The 20,398-nt window shown below is 38.1% G+C and overlaps 1 protein-coding gene across 1 annotated transcript in view; it reads left to right on the top strand.

Moving 5' to 3' along the window:
* Positions 1–2,952: 2,952 nt before the first annotated feature.
* CPNE7 (copine 7) overlaps positions 2,953–20,398 on the top strand; it is a 402,966-nt gene continuing 385,520 nt past the window's right edge. The window contains exon 1 of the mRNA XM_053688669.1: positions 2,953–3,132. Within this exon, the coding sequence (XP_053544644.1) occupies positions 2,953–3,132 (180 nt within the window). The remainder of the gene's footprint in view (positions 3,133–20,398) is intronic.

Here is a 20,398-nt window from a genome sequence, read left to right as displayed (position 1 = left end):
GAATTTGATAGATAACGGAGAATTTGTGGTGCGGTATCTGTAGGGAAAAACAATTTGACAATTTATAAACCTATTCAATTTTTTTTGCAGGGTGAGTGAATGAATGTTTAAGATAGTTCCAATTGAATATTAGTGTCTTTATGTTGCACACAAAATGTGTATCTTTTGTTTACTGCACAAATAAATATTTCAAAAACTCACTAAGAATGTATAATGGATTTGCCTGAATACAAAATTAGTAAACTTTATTAATAATATATAACATTTAAAAACAGTATTAGGCAGCACACAAAGTAAGCATTATGCATATGTAGCAATCAGTCACAAAAAAAAATAGATTTTTTTTTGCATAAATCGTTTGTAGATGATCCATGTATATAGCCTTTACAGTTTGTTTGTTTTAAAAAAATAGATAGTTTTGCTTATTTAAATAACTTTGCTCTGATTTTCAGACTCCTAACCAAGCCCCAAAGTTTTAGGAGAATACTGATGTATACCGACTCCAGCTTGCTCCTGTTTGTGTAAAGGGTCTTTTTATATGCAGAGGAAGAGGGGGGGGGGGGGGGGGAGGGTCTGATATTTCCCACTTGCAGTGGGTGTTCTGGTAACCTTTTAAACAGAGCTAAACTCGAAGCTTCTAAGTAATTTTTTAAAAGGTTTTATACTGGATTTTTATATCAGTATCTGTGCATATTATTCTTTATAATAGTGTCTATTAAATGCAGTTATATGAAAATTGGTGTATACTGTCCCTTTAATGGGACATACAAGTGGAGAAAAAAATGATATGTTAGAGCATTTTATTATTGCACTATTGCTTACACATAGCTATATGTTTAACCCAATTAAAGGTCAGCTCTAGAGCAGCAGTGCACTAGTGGGAGGTAGCTGAACATCTCTGTTGATCCAATGACAAGAGGCATATGTGTGTAGCCACCAATCAACAGCTAGCTCCCAGTAGTGCATTGCTGCTGCTGATTTGTATATATGATTTTCAGTAAAGGATACAAAGAAAAGCAAGTGAATGTGATTATATAAGGGAATTTAAATGTTTCTTAAACTGGCATGCTCTGAATTATGACTACTTGATGGTGTCTAGACAAGGGTGTATTTTGGCCAAAGCTTACAAGGACTGTACTTAGGGCAGCAGGCTATTGGGCAGGGCCAGAGGGGCACCGCCCAGGGCCCATCATTTTGGGGGCCCGAGCACTTTCAGGGGTGAGAGTATGAAAGGTGTAATTTATATCCTGTATTTTATTTTTAAAGAAGTGTTTATGGTATCAGGAGGTGTAATATATACTGCTTTCTTATATATATAGGTAACACTTAATTTTGGGACGGGGTGAGTCATACAGAGCACAGGGCATACAGGGGAGGAGAAAAAGAGCGCTGGGCTGTGGGCCCCCACAAATTTGTCTTGCCCCACAAATGCTAAGGGTGCCCCTGCTGAGGGGTTCCGTGTATTTAAAGGGATAGTTTTATGGAATTATGCTATTCCACTCAAATGTCCTACAAATGTTTTATTTATTAATTTTACTACAGATCAGTGATTCCTGGTTCTCTAGTGGTTGGGCATCCTCATCCCTGGCCACTGGTTTCAGAAATATATGAGGCAAATATACGCTAAAATTGCGGGAGCTTGGATGTTTTGAAGGCAGCAGATTTCTCACAAACGTAAATACACCACTGTACTGAATACAGCTAATTTTTATTTACAGCTCCTACCGTCTTGTCTACACATATGTTTTTAGAAAATAATTGCAGAATAATTTATTCTATAATATTTTTGAAAAGGGGCATAGATCTCGGGTTTGGAGATTGTCTTGCCATAGAATATTTTAGTTGTAGGTCAAAAATGAAGTACAGAGTAGAAAAAGGAAAAAAGGGGACTACGAGTGTTTGGATTGACTGAGTTTGCGTCATATTGAATGTGTCTCCCACATTTGAGCCTTTTGATGTAAGTGCATTGAAATGGAAGTATACAGAGACAAGAGGACATATTTATAGCACACAAAAGACATCCTGCAATTATCAAATGTTTTGTTGTGTATAACCTCTGTTTTTATACTGGAATCAAAATGAATAGCATCTGTAGCTAAGTGCTCACAATAAAGTGTCTGTGACACATTGTTAGCTGTGTATGTAGCATAAGAATATATAGCTATGCAAGGTCTTGCCGCCTCCTCTAGTTAGTAGGAGTTATACACTGTTATATGCAATATAATCCCTGCTGATACATGACAAAGATCTGTTTTTCCTTGCAGGCACAGAGACCCACGCCACTCTATGTGTTTCATCTTCTTACAAGGATTTATCTGTGTTCCAGGGACACAATTTACCAGCTCATCGTAGATTTGTTTTTGTCAGCTAATTAAAAAAAATATTCAAATGATCTTGATCCTTCATTCTTTAGTACCACATGGTTTGTTTTGCTATAGACCGAGATCACGGCTATAGTCTACTTGGTCAGTAATAGAAAAGCAAAGTCCTGTTTAAAGTTCTCAAAGGAAATTGAGACTCTGGAGTCACCAAATCCAGAGATCTGAAACAAGGAAGAAGAGATAAAAGTAGCCACATCTACACAGTAATACACGTCTAATGGCTCCTGGGATGGAAAACATTTAATGCAAGAAGCATATAAAGAAGATGAGAATTGACTTATAAATACGTATCACTTGACAGAAGACATAGTGACCAGTATCTGTACCTTGGCACCTACTTAGCTGTGAGTTCCTGATTACTTGTTCTTTGGTTTTATCAGAGCTGAAGTGTGTGTGTTTATAAAAAAAGGAAATTACAGAGATACTCTTCACGTTACGATGGACGAGGCAGCATCATTCTGACCATCATTTCATAGCTGTATCCCAGTACTACCACCTTGTAACCCCAGCTGGACCTCCCCTGCTCCATCATTAACCTCTGACCCCAGATAACACCAATCACTTTGTTAAAATGATGGTTAATGAGATCTCAGACTTGGCCTCTCCCTCCTCTCTTGGAGTCGTCACGGCCACGTGTGTATCTAAGGTAGAGCTACGTGTGTGCTGTAAGAACCTGCTGGACAGAGATACACTCAACAAGTCGGATCCATGTGTAGTGCTACTTATGCAGTCCCAAGGCCAGTGGATGGAGGTAGGAGAAGGGTTATTTTATCATTGCATTGTGCATGTATGAATCTGTGTCTAAACATCTGTGCATGCATATGTTGTACGTGTAGGTCACAATACACATAAACTACATACTGTATATGCTTTGCCAGCTTACAAAAAAATGCATATTTTAAGGGACAGTGTACCTTATTTTTTCTCCCCTTTAATTTGTTCCGAATGATCCATTTTACCTGTATTAAATTGTTTACAATTTCTCATTTACCGTTATTTCAGCATTCTAAATAGTTAATTTTGTCCGTGGTATCCCTACCTATACAGTTTCTATAGATAAGTATAGGCTATAGAAAAGCTGTGTAAACATAGCCATTGCACACCCCATGTGGGTTAGAAGAGACAAGTAATAAAATGTTACTTTTCAATTGTTCTCTCTAAGGGGCAAATTCTAAAAAAGTTTCAGGTCTAAACATGTTTTTTACTCCAACACTCACAGGGACATCCCTCATGGAATTCTATAAAAAAAAGGGCGGTCTGTTTGAGTGGTGAGATTTCACCCATAGAATTAACGAGAGCTCTCTGTTAGATAAAACTTTGCAATACAGAACAAAGTACAGAGGGAGACCCCAGCGTATGTTTACACTTTAATATTCCAGCTAATACAAGTCAAATGACTCTGTTTTCAGTGTAGTGAGTATTTTACTAACAGCTTGCCATCTTGTAAGTTGTGAGAAAAAACTGTGAGATATGCTGGGTGAAAATGATTAGAGAATTACAGAGGGATTTGAGAGATAATTTCATACACGCCCACAGAACATTCTTGTTGCCATTAGGCAGAGTAGGCATGTCCCTACAGAGCCTTTTCTACACACCTCTGCGGCTCTGCCCTCACTCACCATAGTAGATAATAACTTTGCCCTAAACAAAGATGGCCACTATGCTGGCTGGTCCGGTCCCTTTCTCCATTGAATGCGGACATAACAGCCAGAGCGGCTTGAGAGTAAGTGTGTGGCGGTTGTTTTTTATGGGGAGTAACAGTGACTATTTGTGCGCTATTACAGAACGCTCTGAGTGCATGGTGGGCATGTATCAGCTGCAGCAGCAGCGGCTGTCAAAATCAAAATGACTAATTGTACAGTCAGAGTGTAATATTTCATATAAAATACCATAGGTAGGAATATTATTGCTAAAATTCAAAATGCCAGGGCTGTTACACAGGTTAAACACACTTTAAAAAACAACAACTAACCCTTGGTTGATTGTGCACATTGCAGGCTTGGTCAGCAAAGTTTCTAAATGAAGCCCCAGTCTAGACAACCTGCACTTTTTGTGTATAAATTATATAAAAAAAAAAAAATACTGTTCTGACTGGAATCTCATCATACTGGGCAAATACCGTCTGGAATGTTTTGTTATAGATCATGGACTGCCTTTTATGTGGCAAAATTAGCAGCTGCTGTAAAAAAAAAATCATAATTCTATAAAGTTGTAGGCTGTATCTATAGGTTTATACATGGGAACCAGGAGCGCGTGGGGGCGCCTTAGATTTTTGTGCCAACAGGCACCTGGGCTGTAAATCCGGCCCTGCTTGTTCAGCCCATTTAAAGAAAAAAACAATTAAGCTTTGTATTTTGTACTTTTAAGTACTAATTTCTTCCTTTTTTTGCACATCCAGTGATTTACACTGTGCGTAGTTAATATGATTTACTCCGGTGTAATTTACTTACAAATTTTACGTTTTTGATAAAATACGATTCTTGGTGAACAATTTTGTTAATATTTTTGATGCACCTTAACAATACATTTTTTCCCTGCGTATTATTGTGTGAATGGTTCAGTTATTCTTTTTCTATGATTTTTAAATTACAATTTTACTGTGCACATTTGTAATGTATGCATCTCCTTCCCATATGAGAATGCAGTATACACCCCTTAGCGAGACAATTAGATTAACTAATCCGCGATTCCGCGGATGCTGCAATCTACCCCCACAGTTACCGGATTGCCAGAAACATAAGTTAAGAAGCAATGCCGCAAATGTGCAGAGGGCGGCATTGCACAAACATTTCACAAGCGATGTGGTACGGACATGATTCGCTACAGTGAATCATGTCCGCCCAGCATTTAATGAATCAGCTCCTTAAGCTTTATATAATTCCACCAGGGAAATAGAAGGACTGGCGAGCATTCTTATAGAATACCACCAGACCAGAGAACTTTTTAGAATCGGGCCCTAAGTTTTTGACTTTGGTATACAGCTATAAATAATATAAAGAAGCAAGTATGTGTATAGAAAGTGATGCAATCAGGAGATCTGATTTCCCTGCAAGAACAACCCTTTTTAATGGGTTTGGTTTCTAAGAACAAAGCCATTTATTTCATAAACAAAAATAAACATAAAGAAGCCATTTCTCATACATTTTATACTCTGCAGCTGGTATAACAAGTAATTGGAAACACATTAAGGGAAAAACAATTTTACAGTATCTGTTCCTTTTCAAGGGACATGGATGTAAAAATTGCACTTCATTTTGCCTTCCATGCCCTTTAAAAGTATGGGCACCCTTGACATACAGTAACCTAAGGTACAGCCTAGATAATATGTCAGTAATCCAGTTACAGGGTGAATTTCTGTACTTTTTTTCCACAAATTTTTCAATTTCAGAGTTGGTTAGTAACTGATTGATTCCAATTTTGTTGAATTTCAAAATAAAGTAGTGTCAATTGCAGTCCTCAATGCACACTAACAGCACAGATTTTCAAGATTAACCTTGGTTGAGACCAGGTTAATCAGATGATTATTTCACCTCTGCCCTAGTTCAGATATCATGAAAATCTGGCCTGTTAGTGTGCTCTAAGGACTGGAATTATGAAACTCTGCTATAAAGAATAGATGCTGATAGTTTTCTTCTCCATAAACTTATTTTAATTTTATCTTCCTTACTGCTGGATTATAATTGAAGTATTATTCTGTTGATAAATGAAAACTCACAATGTTTCCCAAGGAGACAATGGGATAAAACTATTGTAAGAAAAGCATTTTTTTTTTAAAAAATATTCTAGAATCCTTAGTGTGTTACTGTGTTATTGAAATTCACTGAACAAGGACACAACTAAATCAAGGAAATTCAAAGCTGCTTTTTAAATATATTATTTTAACAAGGACATTGTTGCACAATATCACACTGGAGGTGAGTAGAACACAATGAAACACAAGAAAGCAGGCAATCTAACATTATGCAAGATTTTTGCCTAAAGGGGTTTGGGAAAAGCAGTGATATGCTATTCATTAAAAAAATACATTTACGTCAAGTTGGAGAAAAGTGCAGGAAAAGAAAAAAAAATATGCGTCTTTTAAACCTCACTAATTGGGGTTGCTGTCTGAATAAGGGGAAGGAATTATGCCTCAGACACCTGTCAGTTAACATTAATGGTAAGAATCATGCATTAGCTAATTGGTCAATCAGAGGAAATACCCTTTTCAAGGGGCTTAATATTGCAATAATAAAATGGTTTAAGGTGTTAGAACGTTTCATTGTTGTACTAACGCATGGCTCTAACTACCTATTCTCTGCAAAAGGTTAATGCCGCACACAGTAGTGGTTCTACTGGGAGAACAGTAGTGCAATAAACTTTAAACTTGTAGTCTGTATCACCATTATGTACATAATGTGAAAATGCCCCTTCCCTGCTGTCCTTTTCTACCTAGCCATGCCCCTGGACCCCCAATTCTTGCCACGGCCCATGCAACACACTGACCTCCATCAGCCCAGCCCTGCCCATGCAACACACTGACCTCAATCAGCCCATCCCTGCCCCCAAATTAAATATTATCCCGCACCATTGGCTGTTCTAAAGGGGAGAGGTGCACCACATACTTCTATTTTGCACCTCCATTGGGCAGAGGAGAGTAAAAAAAAGGAAACATTACTACTACCAACTCCTTTCCTTTTATGCAGGTGATGTCCACAACTGCCTTACCAGACCCCTGACCACCTGACGCTACCTTCAGAACACCTGTTACTCTACGTCCCCTGCCATGACCCTCCCCATGGAACACAAGTAACAATGCCTCCACCCACCTGACCCCAAGTGTGGACCTCACCCAACTCCACCAAGGAGTGTTTGCCACTTGTAATAAGATTAATGGAACCTCCACTGCACTGTACATGGGACCCACAGACTCCTAGCCCCAGTTGTCAATGTGTTTGCCTCAAAATATTATTTTTTAGAACCGCCCAATTCCCACAATGTTAACAAGAAGATCTGAGTAGTAGTTGGTGGCAAAATGTGAATCTGGAAATAAAACACAATTGGGCACCTCATAGTGTAGACTGTATATTCAAAAAGATAAATTAAATATCTCAAATAGGTAACTCACAATCAGAGTGGCTCTACCAAAACAATAGTGCATGTAAGGCAGGCTTGATGTCTCAGTCACCAGCTGACTGAACCAGGTTGTTCTTTCTGGCAAATAGAAAAGCCTCCCTTTAGAATCCCTGGAAATCAAGCATAGAAGTACATCTCATAGTGTAGACTGTATTGTTATATAGTAACAAGCTCAAAAGATCCCAAGTGGGTAATTCACAATGTTGTTGGCATTATAGGAGTAAAAGTGCATAAGGGCATGCTGGATATTCTAGTCTCTAGCTGACTTTCTCCTCAGGTACACTCTTCTGTTAAAGTTCCTGATTGCAGACAAATACCAAAATAGAAGGAGACAATAATAAAGGAGCTATCTAAGTTAAGGTTAACTAGATTAAAACTTTAATAAAAATTGCAGTAAAAATAAACAATTATGCAACGCGTTTCTTAGCTCTCAACAGGTTGTTTTGATCAGGCACAGTCACTAAAGCCTTATACACAAAACGTGTATCTAACTGGCTTCTTACTGGCCCATGAGATTTGTGTTTAGCTCAAAAGTGGTAATGCATTGTGGCTCCTCAGAAGACTTCAATAGTTACAATAGTTACAATAATTATTCTTCAAAATTAAATGCTGAAATACATTAGACCATATTGTTGTTGGCCTTTTATACTCCTTTAAAGAGCCTGTGAACATGCATACAAATATATTTCAGTGAGAAATAACAAGAAGCCCTACAAAAATATTCCCAGTGGCAATTTTACTAAATAAAGTACCCAGTACCCTGGGTACTTTAAAAAAACATGTCGCAGATTTGTCAGATTTTACTGCTGAATTACTAACAATTTGAAAACAAAATCAATACATCAGATTTTCAAAAGATATTAATTTTATTTATGATATAGATTTTATGGCAGCAGAAGTCCAGAGTACAACTATTAAATGCACAGTAATTTACACTTAATGAGCCATATAAAAACTATTACAATGAGGGGAGTTAGGCAATGGGATAATTGGTTTACTCTCTCCTAGATTTAGAGTTCTGCGTTAGGGTTAAAAAGCAGCGTTAAGGGGTCCTAACGCTGCTTTTTAACGCCCACTGGTATTTAGAGTCAGCCAGGAAAGGGTCTATCGCTCACTTTCTTTCCGCGACTCGAGGCTACCGCAGATCCCCTTACGTCAATTGCGTATCCTATCTTTTCAATGGGATTTGCCTAACGCTGGTATTACGAGTCTTGGAAGAAGTGAGCGGTAGACCCTCTACCGACAAGACTCCAACCGCAAAAAAAAGTCTGTAGTTAAGAGTTTTATGGGCTAACGCGGGAACATAAAGCTCTTAACTACTGTGCTATAAAGTACACTTACACCCATAAACTACCTATGAACCCCTAAACCAAGGCCCCCCCCACATCGCAAACCCTATAATAATTTTTTTTAACCCCTAATCTCCCGCTCCGGACACCACCGCAACCTATTTTATACCTATGAACCCCTAATCTGCTGCCCCTAACATCGCCGACACCTATATTATATTTATTACCCCTTAATTTCCCCCCCCCAACGTTGCCGCTACCTACTACACTTATTAACCCCTAATCTGCCGACCGTACCTCGCCGCCACTATAATAAATGTATTAACCCCTAAACCGCCGCACTTCCGCCTCGCAAACCCTATAATAAATTGTATTAACCCCTAATCTGCCCTCCCTAACATCACTGGCACCTACCTACAATTATTAACCCCTAATCTGCCGCCCCCAACGTCGCCGCTACTATAATAAAGTTATTAACCCCTAAACCTAAGTCTAACCCTAACACCCCCCTAACTTAAATATAATTTAAATTAAACAAACTAAATTTACTATCATTAAATAAATTAATCCTATTTAAAACTAAATACCTATAAAATAAACCCTAATATAGCTACAATATAACTAATAGTTACATTGTAGCTATTTTAGGATTTATATTTATTTTACTGGCAACTTTGTATTTATTTTAACTAGGTACAATAGCTATTAAATAGTTAATAACTATTTAATAGCTACCTAGTTAAAATAATTACAAAATTACCGGTAAAATAAATCCTAAGCTAAATTACAAATACACCTAACACTACACTATCAATAAATTAATTAAATAAATTACCTACAATTATCTAAACTAAAATACAATTAAATAAACTAAACTATAGTACAAAAAATAACAAACACTAAATTACAAAAAATAAAAAAGAATTACAAGAAGTTTAAACTAATTACACCTAATCTAAGCCCCCTAATAAAATAAAAAAGCCCCCCAAAATAATAAAATGCCCTACCCTATCCTAAATTAAAAAAGTAATCAGCTCTTTTACCAGCCCTTAAAAGGGCTTTTTGCGGGCATTGCCCCAAAGTAATCAGCTCTTTTACCTGTAAATAAAAATACAACCCCCCCAACATTACAACCCACTACCCACATACCCCTACTCTAAAACCCACCTGATCCCCACTTAAAAAAACCTAACACTACCCCCCCTGTATTTTATTAGGGGGCTTAGATTAGGTGTAATTAGTTTAAACTTCTTGTAATTATTTTTTATTTTCTGTAATTTAGTGGGGTTTTTTTGTATTATAGTTTAGTTTATTTAATTGTATTTTAGTTTAGCTAATTGTAGGTAATTTATTTAATTAATTTATTGAAAGTGTAGTGTTAGGTGTATTTGTAACTTTGGTTAGGATTTATTTTACCGGTAATTTTGTAATTATTTTAACTAGGTAGCTATTAAATAGTTATTAACTATTTAATAGCTATTGTACCTAGTTAAATTAAATACAAAGTTGCCTGTAAAATAAATATAAATCCTAAAATAGCTACTATATAACTATTAGTTATATTGTAGCTATATTAGGGTTTATTTTATAGGTAAGTATTTTGTTTTAAATAGGAAAAATTTATTTAATTATAGTAAATTTAGTTTGTTTTATTTAAATTATATTTAAGTTAGGGGGGTGTTAGGGTTAGATTTAGGTTTAGGGGTTAATAACTTTATTATAGTAGCGGCGACGTTGGGGGCGGGAGTTAGGGGTTAATAATTGCAGGTAGGTGGCGGTGATGTTAGGGAGGGCAGATTAGGGGTTAATAAAATTTATTATAGTGTTTCCGAGGCGGGAGTGCGGCGGTTTAAGGGTTAATACATTTATTATAGTGGCAGCGATGTCCGGTCGGCAGATTAGGGGTTAATAAGTGTAGGTAGGTGGCGGCAACGTTGGGGGGGCAGATTAGGGGTAATAAATAGAATAACATAATTTATGTAAGAACTTACCTGATAAATTCATTTCTTTCATATTAGCAAGAGTCCATGAGCTAGTGACGTATGGGATATACATTCCTACCAGGAGGGGCAAAGTTTCCCAAACCTTAAAATGCCTATAAATACACCCCTCACCACACCCACAATTCAGTTTAACGAATAGCCAAGAAGTGGGGTGATAAGAAAAAAGTGCGAAAGCATATAAAATAAGGAATTGGAATAATTGTGCTTTATACAAAAAAATCATAACCACCACAAAAAAGGGCGGGCCTCATGGACTCTTGCTAATATGAAAGAAATGAATTTATCAGGTAAGTTCTTACATAAATTATGTTTTCTTTCATGTAATTAGCAAGAGTCCATGAGCTAGTGACGTATGGGATAATGACTACCCAAGATGTGGATCTTTCCACACAAGAGTCACTAGAGAGGGAGGGATAAAATAAAGACAGCCAATTCCTGCTGAAAATAATCCACACCCAAAATAAAGTTTAATGAAAAACATAAGCAGAAGATTCAAAGTGAAACCGCTGCCTGAAGTACTTTTCTACCAAAAACTGCTTCAGAAGAAGAAAATACAACAAAATGGTAGAATTTGGTAAAAGTATGCAAAGAGGACCAAGTTGCCGCTTTGCAAATCTGATCAACCGAAGCTTCATTCCTAAACGCCCAGGAAGTAGAAACTGACCTAGTAGAATGAGCTGTAATCCTATGAGGTGGAGTCTTACCCGACTCAACATAGGCAAGATGAATTAAAGATTTCAACCAAGATGCCAAAGAAATGGCAGAAGTTTTCTGGCCTTTCTAAAACCGGAAAAGATAACAAATAAACTAGAAGTCTGTCGGAAAGACTTAGTAGCTTCAACATAATATTTCAAAGCTCTAATAACATCCAAAGAATGCAACGATTTCTCCTTAGAATTCTTAGGATTAAGACATAATGAAGGAACCACAATGTCTCTACTAATGTTGTTGGAATTCACAACTTAGGTAAAAATTCAAAAGAAGTTCGCAACACCGCCTTATCCTGATGAAAAATCAGAAAAGGAGACTCACAAGAAAGAGCAGATAATTCAGAAACTCTTCTGGCAGAAGAGATGGCCAAAAGGAACAAAACTTTCCAAGAAAGTAATTTAATATCCAATGAATGCATAGGTTCAAATGGAGGAGCTTGAAGAGCCCCCAGAACCAAATTCAAACTCCAAGGAGGAGAAATTGACTTAATGACAGGCTTTATACAAACCAAAGCTTGTACAAAACAATGAATATCAGGAAGAATAGCAATCTTTCTGTGAAAAAGAACAGAAAGAGCAGAGATTTGACCTTTCAAGGAACTTGCGGACAAACCCTTATCTAAACCATCCTGAAGAAACTGTAATATTCTCGGTATTCTAAAAGAATGCCAAGAAAAATGATGAGAAAGACACCAAGAAATATAAGTCTTCCAGACTCTATAATATATCTCTCTGGATACAGATTTACGAGCCTGTAACATAGTATTAATCACAGAGTCAGAGAAACCTCTTTGACCAAGAATCAAGCGTTCAATCTCCATACCTTTAAATTTAAGGATTTCAGATCCTGATGGAAAAAAGGACCTTGAGACAAAAGGTCTGGTCTTAACGGAAGAGTCCACGGTTGGCAAGAGGCCATCCGGACAAGATCCGCATACCAAAACCTGTGAGGCCATGCCGGAGCTACCAGCAGAACAAACGAGCATTCCTTCAGAATCTTGGAGATTACTCTTGGAAGAAGAACTAGAGGCGGAAAGATATAGGCAGGATGATACTTCCAAGGAAGTGATAATGCATCCACTGCCTCCGCCTGAGGATCCCGGGATCTGGACAGATACCTGGGAAGTTTCTTGTTTAGATGAGAAGCCATCAGATCTATTTCTGGAAGTTCCCACATTTGAACAATCTGAAGAAATACCTCTGGGTGAAGAGACCATTCGCCCGGATGCAACGTTTGGCGACTGAGATAATCCGCTTTCCAATTGTCCATACCTGGGATATGAACCGCAGAGATTAGACAGGAGCTGGATTCCGCCCAAACCAAAATTCGAGATACTTCTTTCATAGCCAGAGGACTGTGAGTCCCTCCTTGATGATTGATGTATGCCACAGTTGTGACATTGTCTATCTGAAAACAAATGAACAACTCTCTCTTCAGAAGAGGCCAAGACTGAAGAGCTCTGAAAATTGCACGGAGTTCCAAAATATTGATCGGAAATCTCACCTCCTGAGATTCCCAAACCCCTTGTGCCGTCAGATACCCCCACAGCTCCCCAACCTGTAAGACTTGCATCTGTTGAGATTATAGTCCAGGTCGGAAGAACAAAGAAGCCCCCTGAACTAAACGATGGTGATCTGTCCACCATGTCAGAGAGTGTCGTAAAATCGGTTTAAAGATATTAATTGAGATATCTTTGAGTAATCCCTGCACCATTGGTTCAGCATACAGAGCTGAAGAGGTCGCATGTGAAAACGAGCAAAGGAGATCGCATCTGATGCGGCAGTCCTAAGACCCAACATTTCCATGCATAAGGCTACCAAAGGGAATGATTGTGACTGAAGGTTTTGACAAGCTGATATCAATGTTAAACTTCTCTTGTCTGACAAGGACAGAGTCATAGATACTGAATTTATCTAGAAACCTAAAAAGGTTACCCTTGTCTGAGGAATCAATGAACTGATTGGTAAATTGATCCTCCAACCATGAACTTGAAGAAACAACACAAGTCGATTCGTATGAGATTCTTCGAAAATGAGAAGACTGAGCAAGTACCAAGATATCGTCCAAATAAGGAAATACCAAAACCCTATTCTCTGATTACAGAAAGAAGGGCACCGAGAACCTTTGAAAAAAATTCTTGGAACTGAGGCTAGGCCAAACGGTAGAGCCACAAAACTGGTAATGCTTGTCTAAAAAGAGAATCTCAGACACTAAAAGTGATCTGGATGAATCGGAATATGCAGATACACATCCTGTAAATCTATTGTAGACATATAATGCCCTTGCTAAACAAAAGGCAGGATAGTCCTACAGTAACCATCTTGAATGTTGGTATCCTAACATAACGATTCAATAATGATAGATCCGGAACTGGTCTGAAGGAATTGACCTTCTTTGGTACAATGAAGAGATAAAATAAAACCCCAGCCCCTGTTCCAGAACTGGAACTGGCATAAATACTCCAGCCAACTCTAGATCTGAAACACATTTCAGAAATGCTGAACCTTTGCTGTGTTAACTGGGACACGGGAAATAAAAGAATCTCTTAGCAGGAGGCCTTAACTTGAAGCCAATTCTGTACCTTTCTGAAACAATGTTTCTGAAACCAGAGATTAAGAACGGAATTGATCCAAATTTCTTTGAAGAAAACGTAATCTGCCCCATACCAGCTGAGCTGGAATAAGGGCCGCACCTACATAGGTACTTAGGAGCTGGCTATAGGTTTCTATAAGGCTTGGATATATTCCAAACTGGAAATAGTTTCCAAACTGATACCGCTCCTGAGGATGAAGGATCAGGCTTTTGTTCCTTGTTGTGAGGAAAGGAACGAAAATGATTATTTACCCTGGAAAGAAAGGGAAAGCAAAGTTGACTTAGAAGACATGTCAGCATTCCAAGTTTAATCCATAAAGCTTTTCTAGCTAAAATAGCTAGAGACATATACCTGACATCAACTCTAATGATATCAAAAGATGGTATCACCAATAAAATTATTAGCATGTTATAGAATAATAATAATGCTATAAAATTATGATCTGTTACTTGTTGCGCTAAAGCTTCTAACCAAAAAGTTGAAGCTGCAGCAACATCCGCTAAAAATATAGCAGGTCTAAGAAGATTACCTGAACATAAGTAAGCTTTTCTTAGAAAGGATTCAATTTTCCTATCTAAAGGATCCTTAAATGAAGTACTATCTGCCGTAGGAATAGTAGTACATTAGCAGGAGTAGAGACAGCCCCATAACCTTAGGGATTTTTGTCCCAAAAAACTCTAATCTGTCAGATGGCACAGGATATAATTTGCTTAAACGTCTAGAAGGAGTAAATAAATTACCCAAATTATTCCATTCCCTGGAAATTACTTCAGAAATAGCATCAGGGAGATAAAACACTTCTGGAATAACTACAGGAGATTTAAAAACCTTATTTAAACGTTTACATTTAGTATCAAGAGGACCAGAATCCTCTATTTCTAATGCAAATAACACTTCTTTAAGTAAAGAACGAATAAATTCCATCTTGAACAAATACAAAGATTTATCAGCATCAACCTCTGAGACAGAAACCTCTGAACCAGAAGAACTATTATCAGTATCAGAATGATGATGTTCATTTAAAAATTCATCTGAAAAAAGAGAAGTTTTAAAAGACTTTTATGTATACTAGAAGGAGAAATAACAGACATAGCCTTCTTAATGGATTTAAAAAATAAAATCTCTTATGTTATCAGGAACACTCTGAAAATTAGATGTTGACGGAACAGCAACAGGTAATGTAACAGTACTAAAGGAAATTTTATCTGCATTAATAAGTTTGACATGACATGCAATACAAATAACAGCTGGAGAAACAGATACCAAAAGTTTATAGCAGATACACTTAGCTTGGTAGCTCCAGCACTGTGCAGTGATTTTCCTGAAGTATCTTCTGACTCAGTTGCAACGTGGAACATCTTGCAATATGTAAAAGAAAAAAACAACATATAAAGCAAAATTGATCAAATTCCTTAAATGACAGTTTCAGGAATGGGAAAAAAAATGCCAGTGAACAAGCTTCTAGCAACCAGAAGCAATAAATAATGAGACTTAAATAATGTGGAGACAAAAAAGACGCCCATATTTTTTAGCGCCAAAAAAGACGCCCACATTATTTGGCGCTTAAATGCTTTTGGCGCCAAAAATGACGCCACATCCGGAACGCCGACATTTTTGGCGCAAAATAACGTCAAAAAATGACGCAACTTCCGGCGACACGTATGACGCCGGAAACAGAAATAGAATTTTTGCGCCAAAAAAGTCCGCGCCAAGAATGACGCAATAAAATGAAGCATTTTCAGCCCCCGCGAGCCTAACAGCCCACAGGGAAAAAGTCAAATTTTAAGGTAAGAAAAATGTTAAATTAAAATGCATTATCCCAAATATGAAACTGACTGTCTGAAAATAAGGAAAGTTGAACATTCTGAGTCAAGGCAAATAAATGTTTGAATACATATATTTAGAACTTTATAAACAAAGTGCCCAACCATAGCTAGGAGTGTCACAGAAAATAAGACTTACTTACCCCAGGACACTCATCTACATATAGCAGATAGCCAAACCAGTACTGAAACGAGAATCAGCAGAGGTAATGGTATATATAAGAGTATATCGTCGATCTGAAAAGGGAGGTAAGAGATGAATCTCTACGACCGATAACAGAGAACCTATGAAATAGACCCCGTAGAAGGAGATCACTGCATTCAAATAGGCAATACTCTCCTCACATCCCTCTGACATTCACTGCACGCTGAGAGGAAAACCGGGCTCCAACTTGCTGCGGAGCGCATATCAACGTAGAATCTAGCACAAACTTACTTCACCACCTCCATCGGAGGCAAAGTTTGTAAAACTGAATTGTGGGTGTGGTGAGGGGTGTATTTATAGGCATTTTAAGGTTTGGGAAACTTTGCCCCTCCTGGTAGGAATGTATATCCCATACGTCACTAGCTCATGGACTCTTGCTAATTACATGAAAGAAATAGGTGTCGGCGATGTTAGGGACAGCAGATTAGGGGTTCATAGGGATAATGTAGGTTGCGGCGGTGTCCGGAGCGGAAGATTAGGGGTTAATAATATAATGCAGGTGTCAGCGATGGCGGGGGCGGCAGATTAGGGGTTAATAAGTGTAAGGTTAGGGGTGTTTAGACTCGGGGTTCATGTTAGGGTGTTAGGTGTAGACTTAGAGAGTGTTTCCCCATAGGAAACAATGGGGCTGCGTTAGGAGCTGAACGCTGCTTTTTTGCAGGTGCTAGTTTTTTTTTCAGCCAGCTCAGCCCCATTGTTTCCTATGGGGAAATCGTGCATAAGCGCGTTTTTCCAGCTTACCGCTACCATAGGCAACGCTGGTATTGAGGGTTGAAGTGGAGCTAAATTATGCTCAACGCTCCCATTTCTGAGGCTAACGCAGCCATTCAGACAACTTTAAATACCAGTGTTGTCTTAAGGGTGTGCTGGAATAAAGGAGCGTTAGCACCGCGAGTCTTTACCGACAAAACTCTAAATCTAGGCGTCTGACTTTCTAACAGCTATAGGGGCCTGATTCTCAAAAGAATCACTGGCAATGAAAGCTTATTTTACTGAGTACTATATTGTAAAGTGTCTAGTCAAAATTAAACTTTCATGATTAAGATAGGGCATACAATTTAAAAAAACTTTCTAATGTACTTTGCTTTGTTCTCTTGGTATTGTTTGTTGAAAGCTAAACATAGGAAAGCTTATATGATAAGTTATAAGCCCTTGAAGGCCGCCTCTTATTAGTGCATTTTGACAGTTTTTCACAGTTAAGTACTGCTAGTTCATGTGTGCCATATAGATAACATTATGCTCACACTCGTGGAGTTATTTATGACAGCACTGATTGGCTAAAATGCATGTCTGTAAAAAGAACTGAGATAAGAGGGCAGTTGTCAGAGGCTTAAACACAAGGTAATCACAAAAGTAAAAATTATTTTAATTTAACCGTGTTTGTAACGCAAAACTGGGGAATGGGTAATAAAAGGATTATCTGTAGTTGTAATTAAAATTATTAACCCCCCATTGCAAATCAGGTTTATTTTCAAAATTTACAGACTTTCAGCTGTTTGCAAAGAACAAATCAAACAAAAGCAATTGAAATAGTTCAATACAAAGAATGCTTCAAGTGGTTTCCCCAAATTCAACTAAAAATGCAGTCTCAGAATTATTCAAAACCTTCATGGCAAGCATCTTTAGTACTTATTAGAGCACCCTTTTACTGATATGACCTGCTGCAAACGAGATGCATAGCCAGACACCAGCTTCTGGCAGCATTCCTGAGGAATCTTAGCCCATTCCTCATGAGCAATGGCCTCCAGTTCAGTAATATTCTTGGGTTTGCGTGCTGCAACCGCCTTCTTCAAACCCCACCAGAGATTTTCTATGGGGTTCAAGTCAGGTGATTGTAGAATCTTCCAGGACTTCTTCTGCAACCAAGCCTTGGTGGAATTTGAGGTATGCTTGGGATCATTGTCCTGCTGGAAGATCCAATGAGGCCCAAGCTTCAGCTTCCTCGCAGACGGCATGACGTTTTCTCCTAGGAATTCCTGATACTTCAATGAATCCATCTTGTCTTCTACACGCTGCAGATTTCCAGTGCCAGAGGATGCAAAGCAGCCCCAGAGCATCACCGAGCCACCACCATGCTTAACTGTAGGCATAGTGTTCTTTTCAGCGTTTGCTTCATTCTTCTTCCTCCAGACATACCGCTGATCTATTGGGCCGAAAAGTTCCAGTTTTGTTTAATTGCTCCACAGAACAGAGTCTGTGGCTTATTTTCTTGTGCTTTTGGGTCAGTAGTGGTGTACGTCTTGGAGTTCTGGCATGGAAACCTTCTGTGTTTAGTATGAGCCTTACTGTGCAAACTGAAACCTCAATGCCTGTTGCCACCAAGTCTTGCTGCAGGTCTTTTGCAATCACTCAGGAATCTGGTTGCAGCCGTTGATAGCTTCCTTTTTCTGTACCATCCAGGTAGTGTAACCACTATTACTTTTACTTTGAGCTGGCGTACTATGCTTCCAACAGTGTCTATAGGTACATTCAGTGCCTTTGCTATCTTTTGTAAACATGCATCCCAAAGGCCTTAATAGGGATTATGACACATATAAAAACCATTAATCAACATTTGTTCACGTCCACAAGTTTGGAACAAATGTTTGCCCTTTATCATTGAATTGCAATGTGAACATTTTAAGCATGGATTCACTGTCATTAGATAGTTAACTGTACTTTTTTATTTGTACCTAAATCTGCTTGATCTCGCAAATTCCTCACTATTTTAAAGGATGCCATAGGAAATGTTGTAAATTCTTCTACTGATGGATTAGATTTCTCTAGCAAATACCAATGTTTCTTTATTACTTTGAAAATGGGATCACTCAAGGTGCTATATTCAGATACAAATACCATTGTTTTATCATTCTTTTTTTTGCACCTCTTCCCTTTTTTATGTTAAAATACTTATTTTTTATGTGTCTAGAATTTCCATAGGATAACTTCATTTTTTATATTTGTGACTCATGTCATCCACACACAACCTTAAATTAGAGTCATCCCTAACAATTCTCTTAACTCTTATTAACAGATTTTTTGGTACTGACCCAAAAACTCTCTCAGGATGAAAGCTTGTAGAGTGAAGTAATGTATTGCAATCTGTTTAAGCAATGGCATAATTCCGTTAATCCCATCTACAAACAGTAGTAGAGAATCCAGGGGTCCCTCCATAATCCAAAAAAATTATCAATAAATCTAAACCATTGTAGGCAATATGTAACAAATCCATTGTCTCCAAAAGTATACCTATCCTCAAAGGTACTCATGAAAAGAATGGCATAGGAGGGGGCCACACTGGATCCCATAGCTGTACCTTTACGTTGGAGATAAAAAGTATCCTAAAATAGGAAATATTTATAGTAAAGGATGATCCTGAATACATAATCAAAAAAATCACAGAGAAAAAGAAGCTGTGCCCACATGGAAAATCACCATAGAACAGGCTAACAATGTTATTGAGCTGGTTGTTTGTTCTTGTGAGTATGCTTTTCTCTGCGTATATTAAGTCTACCATAGAGAAGAAGGGGCAAACAGACATGGACTCTTTGCTCAGTGTGCTTAGGGGGATATGGCTACACCTCACTGATGAGGCCCAATGAAGGCCGAAACGATTGTGTGGGGTTGCTGTGTTCAATGTTCAGAGAGGAATTGCCTGGTATTTCGGTGCTGGACTGACCGTAATAGGCCGGATCAGACTAATATACTACAGGAAAGTTCTACTCTTTGAAAAGCATTACTGGGTTAAAAAGAAGCTGCAACCAGGTGGTTAATCACCATAGAACAGGCTAACATTGTTATTGAACTGGTTGTTCGTTTCTGTGAGTGTGCATCTCTCTATGTACATAATAGGTATACATAACTAGCTAAAATAATTCACCAAATAGTAAAGTTCAGGTCAATGGTAAATGTTATGGAGCTAATAAAATATTAGATGCATTAAAACTGGTGTGAATTTGGAGGATGTCTGGGCAGCGACTCTAGCAGGTTGCAACTCCAGGAGCTGCCAAGAAAACTGCTATAACCCGCCGATTATTAGCTTGAAAACACAACATCTCAACCTATTTCTTGCTGATAAACCTTCACCTTAGAGACTAGATATTTACTAGATTTGTTTTATTAATGACCTAGGCACTATGTACAGGACTGCTGAGGCCTAAGGTCCCAGTTATCTAGAAAGCGTTGGCACCCCCCCCCCCCACTGTGGATCCTCGGATAGCGCAGTTGAGACACGACTGCTATTCTCATATACAGGGAGTGCAGAATTATTAGGCAAGTTGTATTTTTGAGGATTCATTTTAT

The sequence above is a fragment of the Bombina bombina genome, chromosome 1, assembly GCF_027579735.1.
Source record: "Bombina bombina isolate aBomBom1 chromosome 1, aBomBom1.pri, whole genome shotgun sequence".
Lineage (NCBI taxonomy): Eukaryota > Metazoa > Chordata > Amphibia > Anura > Bombinatoridae > Bombina > Bombina bombina.
This window is presented reverse-complemented; position numbering and strand designations above follow the sequence as displayed.